The following is a 17085-nucleotide window of genomic DNA, read 5'->3' as shown; positions in this document are numbered from 1 at the left end:
TACTAGTTCTGGCAAATATTGAAAGTGGGTTTTTTTTTTTTTTTATGAAGAATAAGAATGTTGCTTCTTAAAAAAAAAAAAAAAGAAGAATAAGAATGTTGACCTTATTGACTTTTATAAAGTAGGTTATAAAACCTCAATCTGTAAAATATAGAGTAGATTAGATTATGCATAATTACGATGTGGTCAGTTGTTTAATTTTCTAGAATGAAATTTTCTAAAACCTCGTGCGGCTCGTATTGGAGTCAGCAACGTTGAAATGCCAGAGGGTTTGACAATGAAGTTGAAGAAAGTTACAATCAAGGATCAAAAACCGCAATTATTATAACGTATGGACACTTCCAAACCTAATTATATTAAATCCTTAAGGAGGACATCAATGATTAATTAGCGAGCTATGACTTCTAATTGTCACCTTATTTGAAAAATAAGGTGCTTGTTCTTCAAATTCTAATGCAACTACGCATAAAATCGGCCAACCTTCTCACTTGATTTCACTGCTCAACATGAGAACTAGTACTATCGTCAGTCGATGGTTTACATTATCTTGGACACAAAGAAACAAATTATAAACTACTATTAATCATTCCAAAACTTCATCACAATCCTAAGAAGTAAGATCCCACCAATGGATCCATTGTAACACTCTCTCTTCTTTCCATAGTTCCAAAACCCGTGCTTGTTTAGATCATGATTTCACGTCTACTAAGTTGATACCGCTTACAGTCTCCAACAATAGGACCCCAAAGCTAAAAACATCAGACTCTGCAGAGAATTTTCCAAACATTGCGCGTTCAGACCACGTGTAACCACTGCATTATCTTGAATTTGTTCTCCATTCAATATTTGTAACCATGCCAAAATCTGAAAATTTTGGGTTCATGTCGTCATCTAGGAGAGGCTTAATTACCTTTGAAATCTACTGTAGTTTTGCTTGATATTTTGACTTATTTAATTAAATAAATCGTGATGATGAATTAAGACTGTCGACTGATCATTTGACTTAAATGGCAACCAAAGCTTACTGAGATCTGATAAAAGTATTCAATAAAATATATTAAAAGTATGACTTCTGGCAAAAATAATAATACATTACTAGTGTGCTTCTCATTTCAAAATATTTAAAAGCTAAAATAAACCATTTATCTAAAATTTTATTATTTAGAACTTCCCTTCCTTCCTATGCACTCTAATATAGATGTTCTAGTCTAGTCAAGCATTCTTCTCTGCATCTTTCTGAGTTGCAACATTCGCCTTTGTACAGTACAGCATAAAATGATCCAAACAATTTACAAAAATCTAATGTTTGAAGAGAAATTTACACCAATAAACTATTTTCCATTAGTGGCACTACTTTCCTAGATGGAACATCAAATAAATTAAGCATTTGGTTTTGTGGACTGTACAGACCAACTTAGAGTTTTTTTTTTCTCTCATCTTCCTTGTAGCCTTGTCACAGTTAGTTCAGTAGAAGTAAATGGTTGATTGCAAGATGATGAAGAATCAACCTCTGAAGAGACCCTTCCAACATAAAATCCAGGTTGCTTAGGTTGAGGCAACGAGGGATTTTCACTATCCAACATGAAAAGAACGGCTGACATTAAGGGCCTATCTTCAGGGCGTTTTTGGACACACAACAGCCCCACTTGGATACATCGCATTGCTTCTGATTCATTGACATCTTTCACCAAAACATCAACCACCTCCAACGGTCTCTTCTCATTCCATAATTTCCAAGCCTAAAATAATCCAAAACTTAAATTTTAGAAAGACTGGATGTTAACTTAATAAAGCATAACAGAAAACATGAACTGACAAGTACTCTCCACTCACATGTCCTAAAAGATTGAGGTCATGATCCGAATGTTGAAATCCCCTGTTTCTCTTCCCACTTAGTATCTCCAAAATCATAACTCCGAAACTAAATACATCAGATTTCACGGAGAAAAGTCCATCTATTGCGTACTCAGGAGACATATAACCACTACGAGTGATTTTTGAACTCAGATTAGGATTGGAGTATAAAAACCAAGTGAAAACATTAGACAAAAGTTATTGTACTTACTAAGTTCCAACTACTCTTTTAGTAGTTACTTCATTCTGGTCACCTCCAAATATTCTTGCCAAGCCAAAGTCTGATATTTTGGGATTCATTTCGTTATCTAAGAGGATGTTACTTGCTTTAAGATCTCGATGAATGATTCTCAACCTTGAATCTCGGTGAAGATAGAGAAGCCCTCGAGCAATACCAACTATAATATCAAACCGCATCTGCCAATTGAGCGCAGTCCCTTTTGTTTGATCTGTCCCATTTGCATTTAGTTAATCCTTTTCTTTTGGTTTTGCTTAGAGTGTTAAAGCTAAACTTTATTTTGCCAATCAAAAGGCACAGATAAGAAAAATAAAACTGAGAATACAGAAGATATGGCTTACTGAATAAATACAAGTCCAAACTTTTGTTAGGCATGTACTCATAGATCAACATCCTCTCTTCTCTATGAATACAACACCCCAACAGCCTAACAAGATTCCGGTGTTGAAGTTTAGCAATCAAAATAACCTCATTCTTGAACTCTATGACTCCTTGTCCTGAATCTTTGGATAGCCTCTTCACTGCTACTTCTTGCCCAGTTGGGAGCACAGCCTGTTATTGCATGATAAAATTATGCATAGGATAAGAAGAGGAGTTAATCCATTCATGCAAAGCTCTGGTTAAGTTCAAAATGTTACTAGAAGAAGAGTACCATGTAAACAGGGCCAAAACCACCCTCTCCAATCTTATTTCCAGTAGAAAAATTGTCAGTGGCACTCATAATAGTATTTAGATCAAATAAAGGAAGCTCTACATCCTCTGTCAAGGCATCAGAATGTTGCTCTTCTTCTTGATTAGGTAACATTCTCTCAGCTACACAAAATTCACAGCAAGAAATTGTTAGAAATTTATTAGGATCACAATTGTATATATAAGATGTGTGTTGCATCATCAAATAAATAAGTCAAATTTATGTGAATTATTTTGGAATAAAGATTGTGACTTAAAAGCATGATTGTTATAATTTTAATATGTGGATACTAATTAGAAAATTTATGATTTGAGGTGCCAAATTAAAAATAGTTAATAAATATTACTAACTTTTTTGGCGGATAATAGTCCTTAATTTTGCATCTTATCGTATCTTTTCATTCTTGAAACCCCTTAATAACAAACTTAAGTTCTAGAGAAAATTTTAATGCAATAAATTAGAAAACCATACCATTCAAAGTTTGATTTTATGGACTCTAGTACACTTCTACTAATCTCTAATTTATTGTTTCATTCTCATTAATTAATTAAGGCTAAATTCAAATTTACAGTATTTTAACAAAAATTAGTAGCAGAAAACTGGTATGCAAGTGTAATGTGTTATCAATACAATAATTTCTAATCAAATGTCGTGCCGACTCTTCTAAGAAACTAATAGTGTTATCAAAGCTACCAAACGAATAATCACATTATAATTAAAAATCGTTATCCTATATTTTACCAGTATTGGGTTATTTAAGTACTAAAGACAAACACATTATCCTCTGTTTACGAAAAGAATAGCTTGACAACATATTTATGTTTTGTTTACGAAAATTTAACAAAAAAAAAAAAATTACACCATATCCTCTATCATACCTCTTTTTGTGTATTAGTGAAAGTTTTTACCTTGGCTTTTGTGGGAGCTGGTCTTCATGTTCCACAAAATATAGCCTCCAATACAAATCAATAATACAAGAATCGAGACTATTGATACTGAGATAATTATTACAGTCCGTCTGCTATCATTTTCTTGTGCTGCAACCAAACACGATATTATTAAGGAGACATCATATAAATGAAAAATAAAAAATAAACAGATTGAGCCATTTGAATGAAGTTTTGATGAAGATTCTTGTTCAAATTTACTCAAGTAAGAAATAAACATAATAATATTTTGTCAAGTAGTTTAATCTGAAGTGTACCAAGTTCAGAAGCAGCCATCTTAATATACAGATCTTGTCCCCCAACATTGTATTCCGTCATATCAACCAAGTCTTCATCAAACCACAACATGCAGCCACTAACACCACTTAGAGCATAAGCCGAACACGAACAGTTCCTCAAACAAATGTCTTTACAATCTTCAATACTCACCACAGTTCTTTGAGCCAAAAACTTTAGCCCGTACGGCAATTTATAGTGAGAAAACTTCTTGAAACCCTTCTCTGAGCTACAATTCAATTTAGTCTTAGGTACACATCCACTACCCCAGTCGAATCTTTCCCAGTCTCTAGGCATTTTTGGCACAAACCCAGTTGGGCAATGGCAAATAAGATCCAAATTAACATTGCAGACACCGTTTGGACCACAATGCTCAAAAGAATCACATTGATCTTTCTGCAGAGTGTAGACCGAAACCCACTCCTGACGTTGATAGTTCCAACTGAACTGTTCAATTGTGCTCGATGGGTTCAATCTGAACGCTGTTAAGCTAGAAGCTTCATTGTTTTCATAGGTATAGTAGACATGACTAGTATTGAAAACAAAAATAGGCGTAATTAGGGGGTTTGGTCCCACAGGGGGTTCTCCACCGAACCGGACACCGTCCCAAGACCCGCTTCGGTATTGTACCTCCGACCCTTTTCGCTGAATTATTTGAGGAAGCCCACGAGGGTCGACCTCGTACGTATAATTTCCTGTAGATGGATCATTGGGGCTGTTCCAGGAGCTAAGGATCCAGTTTTGACGTGTTTCAAGGTTCCATCCCAGTTTCATTCCTGCTATAAGCGTATCACGTGGATGATCAAAACTCTGCCATACTAATTTCCCACTTCCGCCATCTTTAACCACGAGATTTCCCGTGCTTAAGAGCTGTAAAGTGGGGTTTTTGGCTGAAGAATCGGAAGCCCATATGGGAGTGCTTGAATGGTTATTGAGAATGACTACTTTTCCAGTTTGAGTTATTGATAGTCTCCCAGATGAGTCCTTAAGCGGCTTATCTCTGTTCGCGACCCAAAGAATCATGCCTTGGGGAGCTTTCTTGTACCATAATCCAACGTAGCGGTTCACAGAATTTGTTGGGCTAAAAAATCCCAGTTCGAAGACTTCACCGGCAGAGATGAGTGTTTGGCCATCGTCTAAGAGAGGCTTGCTTGGCGTTATGGTGTCAGTTGCTGATGAATAGTTGGGAAAGAAGATGAACAAAACGACAAACAGCTTTACTGCTGTCATTGCTGTGCCTGAGAAACAGAGCAAAGCGTTTAAGCAATTATGGTCTTTTCCTCTTGTCTTCTGCTTTGTTTCTCGTGGAGAACTCTCTCCATGGGAATTCATATAGAAAAATAAAAAATAAAAAATATTTGTGGAAGGAAGACTACTAAGACTAATACTATACCTGTTTTGAACTCATTGCAACAGCAACTTGGAAACTATAAGAAATCGTGTGAGTTTGGGAAAAAAAGTGACAGTTGTTTTTAATTTGATCATTACGTATTTCTCTTTCTTGAAATTTTCACGTCATGTTTTTTTTCTTTTTTTTGGTCTATTACTCACTTTAATGTGAATGAATAACGATGCCCTCCTTTTTGGTGCGAGTAGAAAATATAATTATGATCGTGCAATTCAACCTAAAAAGACAAAAGACTTAGTACAATTGGTATTGTTTTCTGTTTTTTGTTTTTAAAAAATTGTTTTTAAAAATGATAACAAAACATAGTTTTTGAAGTTACAATATTGACTAAAAGTGAATTGGTTTTTAAAATAAAAAATAACATTTTGTTGTTTTCGAAATTCTTGAGCATGTTTGGTATTATTTTCTGTTTTTTGTTTTCAAAAAATTATTTTTAGAGAACAAAAAATAGTTTTTGAAGTTTTTAAAAATAAGTCATGTTTGGTTAGTCTTTTTTAAAAATAATATTGACTAAAAGTGAATTGGTTTTTAAAACAGAAAACAACATTATATTATTTTCAAAATTCTTATTTTTTGTAACTTTGTTTTCTGAAAACTGTTTTAAAAAAACAATGCCAAACAAGCCAAATTGTTTTCAAAAAATAATTTTTTAGTTATGATGCCAAACATGCACCTTGTTTTTTGTAACTTTATTTTCTGAAAATTGTTTTAAAAAACAAGCCCAAACAAGCCAAATTATTTTTAAAAAATAATTTTCTGTTTTTAAAAACAAAAAACAATTTTTTAGTTATGATGTCAAACATACACAAACATTTTTGTGTCTTATACTGACTCTGTCAACTCAAATAGGTGGTGGGCGCGGCATTTAAATTTAACTTAATGGTGTTGTGGACGTTTATGTAATCTTTCTCTAAATTTTGGTTAATGTTTGGATAGAAAAATGAGATTTCTTCTTGTGGTGGCTTTTGGGGGTCAACAACCACCTGCACGAGGTTGTGATATGTCTTAAAAATAAGAGACTCAACTCAAACAGCTACACATTATTAACAAATGCTAAGAGACACCTTAACCATCACATGACGTGATAAATCCAATTTTTGGTTCTACATAATTTAATTCAAAAGATAAAAAAAAATTATTAATTAATTATAAGACACCATATTGATAGAATTATGGTCGTACTAAATATCAATGCTATACTTTTTGAAAATGTCATCTTGTACAATGTCATGTCATGTTAATTATGTATACATGCGTATAAATAAGTGGTTGTGCTGGTGAGTTTCAAGTAGTGGTGGCGGAATTGTTGGCTCTTTGTATGGGTTTTCTATGGGCTTCTAATTTTGATTTCATAGTGAGGAGGGCGGAGATGAATGTTTCAACTGTTTGTAATTGAGTTAATAATCTAGATTCTAATTTTGAGTTCAAACCTATTATTGAGGAGATTATTTCTCTACATTTGGTGGTGGTACTTGTTGTTCATTTCTCGTGTTGCGAATAGTGTAACTCATGTACTTACTAAATCTGTTACTAGTTCGTTAAGAATTATGTTTAAACTAATATTTGTCTAAAAAATTTAAGTGGTCCACTTAATTTAATTTAATATATCACCCAGTGGCGGATCCAGAATTTAAAGTGAGGGGACGTAAATAAATTTAAAAAGAAAATATAAAACGTAGTTAGTGAGATTTGAACCTTAACCCTCTAACCTATTTATCAACTACCTTAACCATTACACTAAGGTTACTATCATGTCTATAAGTATCATCTTTTAATACAAATATATGTTGTAACTAATTAAAATACATATACATTTTTTTCTCGATTTTTTTTTTCAGGGGGGCGACTGCCCCCCTCGCTACAATGTGGGTCCGCCCCTGATATTAGGGCTGTACATCGGTCGGTTTGGGCGGTTTATCCTATATATTTTCTAACCCAATCTAAAGTTCGGGTTGCTAAAATTTAAGTGCAACCCGCCCAATTTAAAAAAAAAATTCTATAAACCGACCAACGGTTTGGGCGGTTTGGTCGGGTTAACCCGCCCAAACCGGCCAAATTTTTTTTTTTTTTTTTTTTTTTAGTTTTAAAGTCAAAATTAACAAAAATTTTAAAAATAAATTAAAAATATCACATTCCACCAAAGTACAATACTATATATATGACTTTAAAACTAATAATTAAGTATATAACTTTATATTATTATATATTTAATCATTTATATTATATATAATAAAAACTAAAAAGTTTAAAAAAAAAATAAAAGTGCAAAATCGGGTTGGTCGGGTTGGTCGGTTTAATTGGGCGGGTTGGACCTATTTTCAACCCGCCCAATTAACAGATTGGGCGGTTTGTAATTTTTTCGGGTTATTTCGGTTTGTAGTTTTTATCGGTTTTTTCGGTTCGGTTTGGGCGGGTTATTCGGTTTAGGCGGTTTACAAATTTTTTTGTACAGCCCTACCTGATATCACCACATTTTCTTTTAAAAAAACAGAATATGTATAGGCCTCCGCCTCTTAGTTATACACTCTCTACTTTATTAAAAAAAAAAGTCTATCTACAAAATTTTATTAAATAAATGTTATTTTCTTTTATAATTATTAATTTTTTGTCAAAAAAAAAATCATATGATTACCGCTTCATATTGTAATTACTAAATTGTGTTATTATTATAAGTAATGATGCACACCTAAATCACATAAAAAAATTGTTTTAACTTTAATATAATATCTTTCCTTCTTAAAAAATGAGTTAGCCTTATTTCTTTTGTTTTAACGTTGTTTCCTATTTTGATTTTCTTCTACCAAATAGTCCTCATAGTCAAACAATAAATATATAATGATAAGCTAACAAACCATAAATCTTTAGCTGATTTTACATGAATCCCTTAAAATAGATATATCGATGTACCTTTTATTTGTTTCGACATTTAAAATAATTTTTTAGTTTAATTTTTTTTTTTTCATATTTTTGTAAGTTATAGCTATTTAAGATATTTTATAAACAAACTAATATAATTTATATACAAATAAATGTACAATATTACAAAAAAACATAATTACATAATTTTATACAATTTTATAAATATTTACAAATAAACATATATGTTTACAATTTTAACTTGTTGATAATTACTTTCAATTGATTTTTTAGAAAAACCTATAAAATTAAATATGTAAATATAAAAGTTATTATTTATATTTTGATATATTACTAATAAAATAATATGTTTACTAAAATTTACTAAAATTTAAAAAAAAATATATAAATATATTTATAAATTTTATTTATATATATTATAAACAATGCATATATATTATGTTTATTAAACATTTAATTAGTATTATTAATAATTATATTGGTATTATTAATCTAGTATGTTTATTATGATAATAAATATAATTTGTTTATTAAAATATTATAATAATTTTAAAAATACAACAGTTAAGTTTATCTATTTAAATAAATACTTTATAAATAACACTTATGGTGTTTAGTTATTAAAAAATGTGTTTTAAAAAATAAACGAAATTGTAATTAAATGTGGCCTTATGTATAAACACTATGTTTATATTAATATTGATAATGTTTATTAATTATTGATCTAATATATATGTTATGATAATGTTTGTGATGATATACTTTTTTTGACCAAGTGTGTAATGATATATTGATATAATGTGTTTATTAAAATTTAAATACAAATTTATAAATAAAACATGTATGTTTATTATTTATTTTTACCATACATAGTTTGTACATAAAAATTAAGAATATATTTTTCATAGTTAATAAAATGTATGATAAATTGTAAATAATTTTTTATGCACATATAATATAATTAAATACTATAATGTACATAAATTTATGATTTCTCCTTAAAATATATTATTTTCTTTTATAATTATTAAATTTTTGTCAAAAAGAAATCATATGATTACCGCTTTGTAATTACTAAATTGTGTTATTATTATAAGTAATGATATATGCACACCTAAATGGTATTTATCCTTTTACAAATTATAAAAATAAATAAATAAATAAATAAATTTAAATATTCTATAATGAATTCTCAAATTTTTAATTCACTAACTCTTAAAAAATAAATTTATATAGTTTTAATTTTACAAATAAAATAAGAAACTTTGTCCTTATTCTTATTCATCTTAATTTTCCCGAAACAGAAATTCAGTGGCAGTTCAATGGAAACCTGTGTTAAATAAGCTCATAAGTTATATGTTACTTCATCGTCAATCTGAAAAATTAGCTGCCTTTGTCTTTTGATTGTTATAACTCAACCCCAAAAGAGGGTTAAGAAACAAAAAAGAAATTATGCAGTTCTCTTGCCAGTATCAATTAGTTAGCTTGTATTCAATATGAAATTTAACAATTGCCACAAAAAATATGAACTTTAACAATGGGAATGAAGCTATCATCCAATGATACTCAAAATCTGAGCGATGATCATCTGATTTTTTTCTCTATATATATGCACAAAAATGACATTGTTTCCAAGATGCTAGAAGTGATAAGTTCCTCGATGAACTACCTGCCATCTAGCACTGTGACTGTCAAGCGGTTCACTGTGCAAGATTGATCTTCTTGCTTGCTGGTTGATGAATCAGTCTCTATGGGACTCCTGTCAAGGCAAAATCCAGGATTTTTAGGCTGAGGCATAGTTGCAGTTTCACTACTAAGCATCAAAACCACTGTGCTCATTGTAGGCCTGTCTTCTGCACGCTCTTGGACGCATAAGAGGCCGACTTGTATGCACCTCATTACCTCTGATGCTGAATATGAATCGCCTACCGACGAATCTACTAGTTCTAATGCCTTTCCTTCCTTCCACAGGTTCCAAGCCTGAACCAGTTTCCATAATGAGACCGATATGAATACAGAATTGCACATATTTAGAGTAAATAAAATCTAATGGTTGTATTCTTTTACTTACATATCCCAGCAGGTTTAATTCGTTGTTTGCATAATAAAATCCTCTGTTCTTTTTACCACTAATGATCTCCAGCACCAGAACACCAAAACTAAAAGCATCAGATTTTACTGAGAACAGTCCATCCATTGCATATTCAGGTGCCATATATCCACTGTTATATCATAAATTAATGGAATAAGTACTTTTTTTAATTGAATGGAGTAAGATTTGGAAGAGCACAATGGTACTTACTATGTTCCCACTACTCTTAATGTGTTTGCTTCAGTCTGATCCCTACCAAAAATTCTTGCCATTCCAAAATCTGATATCTTTGGCTCTAATTCTGCATCGAGTAGGATGTTGCTTGCTTTGAGATCCCTATGAATAATTCTAAACCTGGAATCCTGGTGAAGGTAAAGAAGCCCTCTTGCAATTCCACAAATAATGTTGAAACGCTTAGGCCAATCGAGCAGAGATCTTTTCACTTTACCTGCATTAGTTAAATTTTCATACTTAGCATAAAGGGGTAATGCATCAAATTTGTAAGGACTACAAAATAAATAGTACACAGTAACTAATGCAATTAAAGATGAAACTCAAAGACTAACTGAACAAAATAGAGTCCAAGCTTCTGTTTTCCATGTATTCATATATCAGCATCTTTTCATCCATCTCAATGCAGCAACCAAGCAGACCAACAAGATTTATGTGTTGCAGCTTCGCAATCAAGCAAACTTCATTTTTGAATTCTTCAACGCCTTGCCCTGAGTTCTTTGAGAGCCTCTTCACGGCAACAATGTGTTCTTCTTCTAAGTTACCCTGCTTGGAAAATCATGAAATATGTCAAGTTCTAGCTTTTGTTGGTGCACTTTTATGACATTATGAGTGTCTAAAATAACATGTTTTATTACCTTGTAAACGATGCCAAAACCACCTTGTCCCAGTTTATTCTCTTCAGAAAAGTTGTTTGTAGCCACTGCCATGGTAGTATAATCGAACAATGGCAACTCTAGCTCATCTTTATCTCTTTCACCTGAATGGAACTCCTTCTTTGAGTTTGAGATAACCACCTCATTCAACAAAAAATCCTGGCTTCTTTCACGCATAACTATTTTCAAACCAACAAATGAACAAGTTAGAAAACACCAAATTTAATGCATTTCTGTAATGGTCTGAGAAATATCTTGGTTTATATACCTCTATTTTCTGATTTTCCTTTGCATAAACCTTTTCTCTTCCATAGGAAAAACAATCCTAATAACAGGATGCAGCCACCAACTGCAACTGCTACGATTATAATTATTCGTTTTGTTGTCCAATCATTGTCTGAAATGAGCAAATTCATATAATTAATTGTGAATTTCAAAGTCAAATATAAAGAAAAAGCTCATGCCTCAAACTTGTTTTTAGAAAATGTAAAAATAAGCTAGTCTATAATACACACAAATAATAATAATAATAATAATAACAATAATAATAATAATAATAATAATAATAAAGGTAAATAGCGGCATAAGTACCTAAAGTTTTAAGTTTCTAAGCGGCATAAACCTAATGTTTATTTTTAACGACATAAGTACCCAATATTTGTAAAATTGTATTTTTCTTCTAGTTATGTCAGTATAGACTCCATTTTGAATTTATTAAATGAACATTTAAAAATAACTAATACTACATATTTCTGTCTAGACCCAATGATTAAGAATCTGAATCTTATATGTGGTCTGTTTAAGAAAATACAGAGTTTGTATTGACGAAATTAGAGGAAAATTACAGTTTTACAAACATTAGGTACTTATGCCGCTAAAAATAAACATTGGGATTATGTCACTTACAAACTTAAAACTTTAGATACTTATGTCGCTATTTACTCTAATAATAATAATAATAATAATAATAATAATAATAATAATAATAATAAAAGAAGTTTTCATAAAACATGGAAGATAGAATTCAAAGGGAAAAGTACCTAAGAACTTAAAAGCTCAAGAGAGAGGAATTAAAAACAGAGGAGAAAGTGTGAAAGATCTCTTAAGCACACAAAAAGATTGTCTATTTTCATAAGGTTTCATTTTGCGCTTAAAACAAGAAATAAACTTAGATACTTGTAATAAGACAATGAAACAGCAATACTAGAGACAAATCCACCATGTATTTTTCTTTTGGCAAAAAGGCAACAATGATACATACACGTGAGGTGTCATACAATTATTATTAGTGTAATCGGATTCATGACTATTAATTGTAGAAAATCCTTAACTAATTGTATAGCTCAATAAGTTATAATCCTAGTCCGTATTTAAGGTAAGAATATGAAGGAAATAATGAAATTGATCCCGTGATTTCATGACAATTGAAACTCCTTAAGGAACAATAGATGTACACCTAACTTATCGACAAAGGGTCCACCTATCATATTCTTTTGACATGGAATGAATCCAATTAATCCAATTTATATTTATTGTAGTTTGTAGGTGACCAGCTAAGTTGTGATGATTTTAATGAATTGATAGCTTACTTTTTTAATATAAATATATAAGATAAACCCTCCACATCTGCTCTAAACTATACAAATGGAGCCATATGCATTAAATGTCAAGAATTAAGAAATTCAGATACAGCTTTCTAAGCAACCAAACCCCATTATTAACAGTTTTTTCTGCAAAAATCTTCTCTTAAATATACATCCAAAATTCTTAAATACAAAGTACACCCAAAACATGAAATTTTCTCAACCACCTTTCCAATTCCACTTTAAGTTGAAAAGATTCAATTTTTATTTTTATGATTTTTGTTATTTGAAAATAAAATAAAGAAGAAAAGAAACCAAAAGCAAAATTGAAAGAGAGAAAAGTAGAGAGGAAAAGAAGGAAATATTTACGACTTTTTTCTTCAATAGGGATGGGGAGGTCCCACATCCACCTTACCTTAAATCATATATATTAGAAAATATCTAGCTCATATGTGTAGTTTTTTTTGTTTTTTGGGTACAGTATGTGTAGTCACTAAAAAATTTGATTAGATTTTTAATCTACCTATGGAAATAAATAAATGGACAATCTGAAAAAACTACATTTGAGCGTAACCAATTTTTATATATATAAATTACCAAATTTAAACTTAATTTTAAGTAAATCTTTCTTTTAGTAAAAAAAACAAGGTGAAATTTCTATTTCTAATGAGATGAAATACTGTAGTCTCAAACATAAAATTAGAGCTTTTCAGGAAAAACTATAAAACATGAGATAATTTATTTTTTTATGATGAATGAGACATAATAACTTTCTTTTGTCTGATCCCACAAAGCATATTTAATAATTTAATAATTCCAATTAGATTTTATTTTAAATTAAATTTACATTGCTTTCAAAAACAAAATGTTTTTTTATTTGGTAAGGTAAATTAATTTTAAGTTTGTAGTAAAAACATTAATCTTTTTTTATAATAATGTAGTTTAAAATGAAATTTAATAAAAGAGTTTTGTAATTAATTAAAACAACAAAACCAAAAAGTAAATCAACATAGTCATCCGTGGTGCCCACAGAATTATTGCCCCACCATAATATTTTAATTAAGCACAGAAAGACTATGCATACTAGTCTAGAATAATATGAACACCTGAGTTGAGTTGAGTTGGGTGTGGCGGAGGAAGTGTTAAGTTAACCCAACCCAAGTCAAAAACGACGGCCCCGCCGAGAACGTTGGGATGTAGTGTAGAGTAGACCCCACAACCCCAGGCCCAAGCTGTCTTATATATATTATCTGTTTTTTGGTTTACACTCAGACTCAGGATCCGCTTAGGCGTACTATAAAAGGTAATTCAGACCAACTTTTTGTTGATCCAGACTCCAGTAATAATACAATTAAGAATTTGGGGAGTGTTTTTGTATTTTACCTCATCAATCAAGGCTCATATAACAATTTCATAGTAACCATCCTCGTCACCCACCACTAACCAACCAATAAATATACTCTACTGGCAAAAAGAAGCAGACGCCTTTACCATTAGATTTTGTATGAAACTAACCAAACTTCTATTCTAGATGTTTTTCAATCACATACGGGACCTGACACCACCCCTTTAAAGCTATTTCTAGTCATAATAACAATAAAATTAGGTAATATTACTATTACTATCTATTACACGTGGCACATGCTTATAATGAATTAGAAATTAAATAGCCACTGGCCCACTACACATATGTAACATGTTTTTTAATTTTTTTCTTTATAATTAACCAAACGTTCCTGGTCTATTTTTAATTTTTATGGTCAGTTATGGTGGTTGTTTTTGATGATGAAGAACTAGCTCAGAAGAACTTAACTGGCATATTAAATAGTAAATGCTAGGACAAGTAAAATCTCTAACCCAACAAGATAATGATTTGATAAGACCTATATATTAAACAAACTAATAATGATTAATAGTAAATACTAATGATGTAATTAGTAAGATTAAGAAGGTTACCTAGATCAGAAGCAGCCAACCTCAAAAACAGAACTTGTCCACCTTCAGCGTAGTCCCTTAAATCAATTAGATCGCTATTCCACATGACACAACCAGACCCACCATTAGTAACGACGGCGTTTGCATAAGCCGTGCAAGAACAGTTAGCCAAACACTTTTTTCGACACTCCACAATGTTCATACTCCGGTCAACAAACACAGTCGAACTCTCCGGCAACTTCATCATCTTCATAGTCAAAAACTTGTCTTTCTCACATTCTAAATTCGTCTTCCTAAAGCAACCGTCGGACCCATCTCTTAGATTCCAGGCCTGTGGATTCCTGGGACCAAATCCCTTCGGGCACTGACAAACAGGGGAGGCGTTCGAGTCACAGATTCCGTAAACACCACACTCTTTGTAACTGTCGCATTGATCTTTTGGGGCGTACCAGAACCGACTCCAGCTTTGACTACTTTCGATCCACGTGTATCGCTCGAGATACCCAGTTGAGTTCACAGACAAACGAGAGATTATTGAGCTTCCTTCCGTGGTCAAAAACGAGTAGTACACCTGTTGTTGAGTCGTGACAAAGTCGAATTCAAGACCGTTTGCCGGATTCATCTCCGGTACCCCACTGAATCTTTCTCCATTCCAAGGCCCACTGCGATACACTATCTTCTGTTGGTTTCGCAAGAAAATTTCTGGGAATCCTTGGTAATCCAAATTGAAAGAGTAATCTCCGGTGGAAGGGTCTGTCGAGCTCCTCCACGAGGTTATGTATCTATTCACACCGGTTCTTAAGTCCCATCCTAGCTTCATACCCGGTAACAAAGTATCAGTGGGAAAATCGAAGCTCTGCCACAAGAAATGTTTTGGGTCGTTGTTGTTTTCGTCTCTAACGACAAGATTACCTGAATCTAAAAGCTGTAGAACTGGCTTAACGGCTCTGGTTTGATTTGATGACCATGTGAGGTTTCCTGTTGAGTCGAGGAGAGTAAGGGTTCCTTGATCACCGAACTTTAGAGTTGCGGAAGAATTGGAAAGTGGGGCGTCTCTGTTTGCGACCCAAACCCAGGTTTTGACTTGAATTTTCTTGTAGCAAATGCCCAAGTACCATCCTGAAGTACCGGGTTTGAAGAAACCAAGTTCAAAGACCTGGCCGGCTGAGACAAGGGTTTGGTCATTTGAGAGAGAATCAGTTGAAGATAGAGAATCTAAAGCAGTAGTATGTTGGAAGAGAGTTAAGAAAGCAACGCCAAAAATGGCGAAAAGAAAAGGACAACGGTGCTTTGGTAAAGGTTCCATCGACTCACTGGTCTCTACAAAGCTCTTTCCTTTGAGAAAATGCAGTAGGTGTTTGGTGTGCTTGTATTTAAGACATTTGTTGGTGTTTGACAGTGAAAGCCTAAGACCAAGAAAAGAAGAAAAAAAACAAACAAAAGAAAGCAGAAAGACTATAGCTTTCTAGTATCAACTTTTTTTTTTTGTTCTTATTTTTTCATTTATAAACTTAAATATTGAGAGCAACATATCCTATATGGATTGGTCATGCCAAACACCGAAATACGCATTTAAATAAAAAAGAAAATAAAAATAGAACAAATATCCATTCATATATACGACATTGACTCAAAAAATGTGATCAATGTCTTCCTTTTTTTAACGCATTTAATTATTTTGGAGAGTTGTTTTCTATTTATTTATTTATTTTTTTTTTTTGAGCCGGGTTAGCTACATGCTTCTTTGTAAAGAGAAACTAATATAATACCAGTACTATAAGTCTATAACTACGACCACATAATAAATTATGTTTTTTTTTAAATGGACATAATAAAGTATGTTTGATAAGCTAAGATTAGATTACTACCTCTACTCAAAAATAAATAAATAAAATCACTACTTCCTCTTTTATCCCAATTGGAAATTAGAATTACAAAATTAGAAAAAAAAACGTATCCACAAAATGACAAGACTTTTTTTTTTCTCAGAAAAATCACTTACGCATGAAATGATCAAATGTCTTCTCAGTTAGGTGGCACACTCCATTTACGAACAATGTTTGACACTAAATTTAAAATGGTACTAAAATTGGATAAGCTCGTTTTTTTTTAATGTTCAATTTTCGATAAAATATAAATCTTTTTTTTTTTTTTGCTGAGGAATATAAAATATAAATCTTAGAGAAAATGTTGGGTAATCTACAATAAGATTCTTAATTGACATTGAACTATTGAACTGGTCATTGTTGAATATAAATTTACTAAAGTCATTGTTGAATATACATATAAAATCATTG

General features: G+C 31.7%; 2 protein-coding genes across 3 annotated transcripts; both read right to left on the bottom strand.

The window, feature by feature from the left end:
- Positions 1–1032: 1032 nt before the first annotated feature.
- Positions 1033–5574, bottom strand: LOC115707632 (G-type lectin S-receptor-like serine/threonine-protein kinase At4g27290). Of its 2 annotated transcripts, XM_030635648.2 has the most exons (8): positions 5400–5574; positions 3988–5244; positions 3692–3820; positions 2745–2905; positions 2434–2644; positions 2066–2303; positions 1834–1984; positions 1033–1739 (listed from the first exon to the last, which is right to left on the bottom strand). In XM_030635648.2, exons 2-8 carry the CDS (start codon positions 5234–5236, stop codon positions 1434–1436), a joined length of 2445 nt encoding a protein of 814 aa, XP_030491508.2. In that variant the 5' UTR covers positions 5237–5244; positions 5400–5574; the 3' UTR covers positions 1033–1433. The 2 variants fall into 2 exon arrangements, with proteins under 2 accessions (XP_030491508.2, XP_060970903.1); XM_061114920.1 differs by having other exon boundaries at positions 3988–5533.
- A 4093-nt stretch (positions 5575–9667) lies between these two features.
- On the bottom strand, positions 9668–16416 carry LOC115707631 (receptor-like serine/threonine-protein kinase SD1-8). Its single transcript, XM_030635647.2, has 7 exons — positions 14810–16416; positions 11539–11667; positions 11253–11449; positions 10950–11160; positions 10594–10831; positions 10363–10513; positions 9668–10271 (listed from the first exon to the last, which is right to left on the bottom strand). The coding sequence occupies exons 1-7, from the start codon at positions 16092–16094 to the stop codon at positions 9957–9959; spliced, it is 2526 nt and encodes an 841-aa protein (XP_030491507.2). The 5' UTR covers positions 16095–16416; the 3' UTR covers positions 9668–9956.
- Positions 16417–17085: the final 669 nt, after the last annotated feature.

This window comes from Cannabis sativa, chromosome 1 (genome assembly GCF_029168945.1).
Source record: "Cannabis sativa cultivar Pink pepper isolate KNU-18-1 chromosome 1, ASM2916894v1, whole genome shotgun sequence".
In the NCBI taxonomy this organism is placed as follows: domain Eukaryota; kingdom Viridiplantae; phylum Streptophyta; class Magnoliopsida; order Rosales; family Cannabaceae; genus Cannabis; species Cannabis sativa.
Note: the sequence above shows the minus strand (reverse complement) of the source record. Positions and strands in the feature narration are given on the sequence as shown.

Coding starts and splice junctions, on each gene's coding strand:
- LOC115707632 (XM_061114920.1), bottom strand. CDS start 5,338: ATGAATTCCCATGGAGAGAGTTCTCCACGAGAAACAAAGCAGAAGACA. Junction 2,645..2,744: donor GTTTTGGCCCTGTTTACATG/GTACTCTTCTTC, acceptor ATGCAATAACAG/GCTGTGCTCCCAACTGGGCA. Junction 1,985..2,065: donor AAAAGAGTAGTTGGAACTTA/GTAAGTACAATA, acceptor AATCACTCGTAG/TGGTTATATGTCTCCTGAGT.
- LOC115707631 (XM_030635647.2), bottom strand. CDS start 16,094: ATGGAACCTTTACCAAAGCACCGTTGTCCTTTTCTTTTCGCCATTTTT. Junction 11,668..14,809: donor GTTGGCTGCTTCTGATCTAG/GTAACCTTCTTA, acceptor TGCTCATTTCAG/ACAATGATTGGACAACAAAA. Junction 10,514..10,593: donor TTAAGAGTAGTGGGAACATA/GTAAGTACCATT, acceptor ATGATATAACAG/TGGATATATGGCACCTGAAT.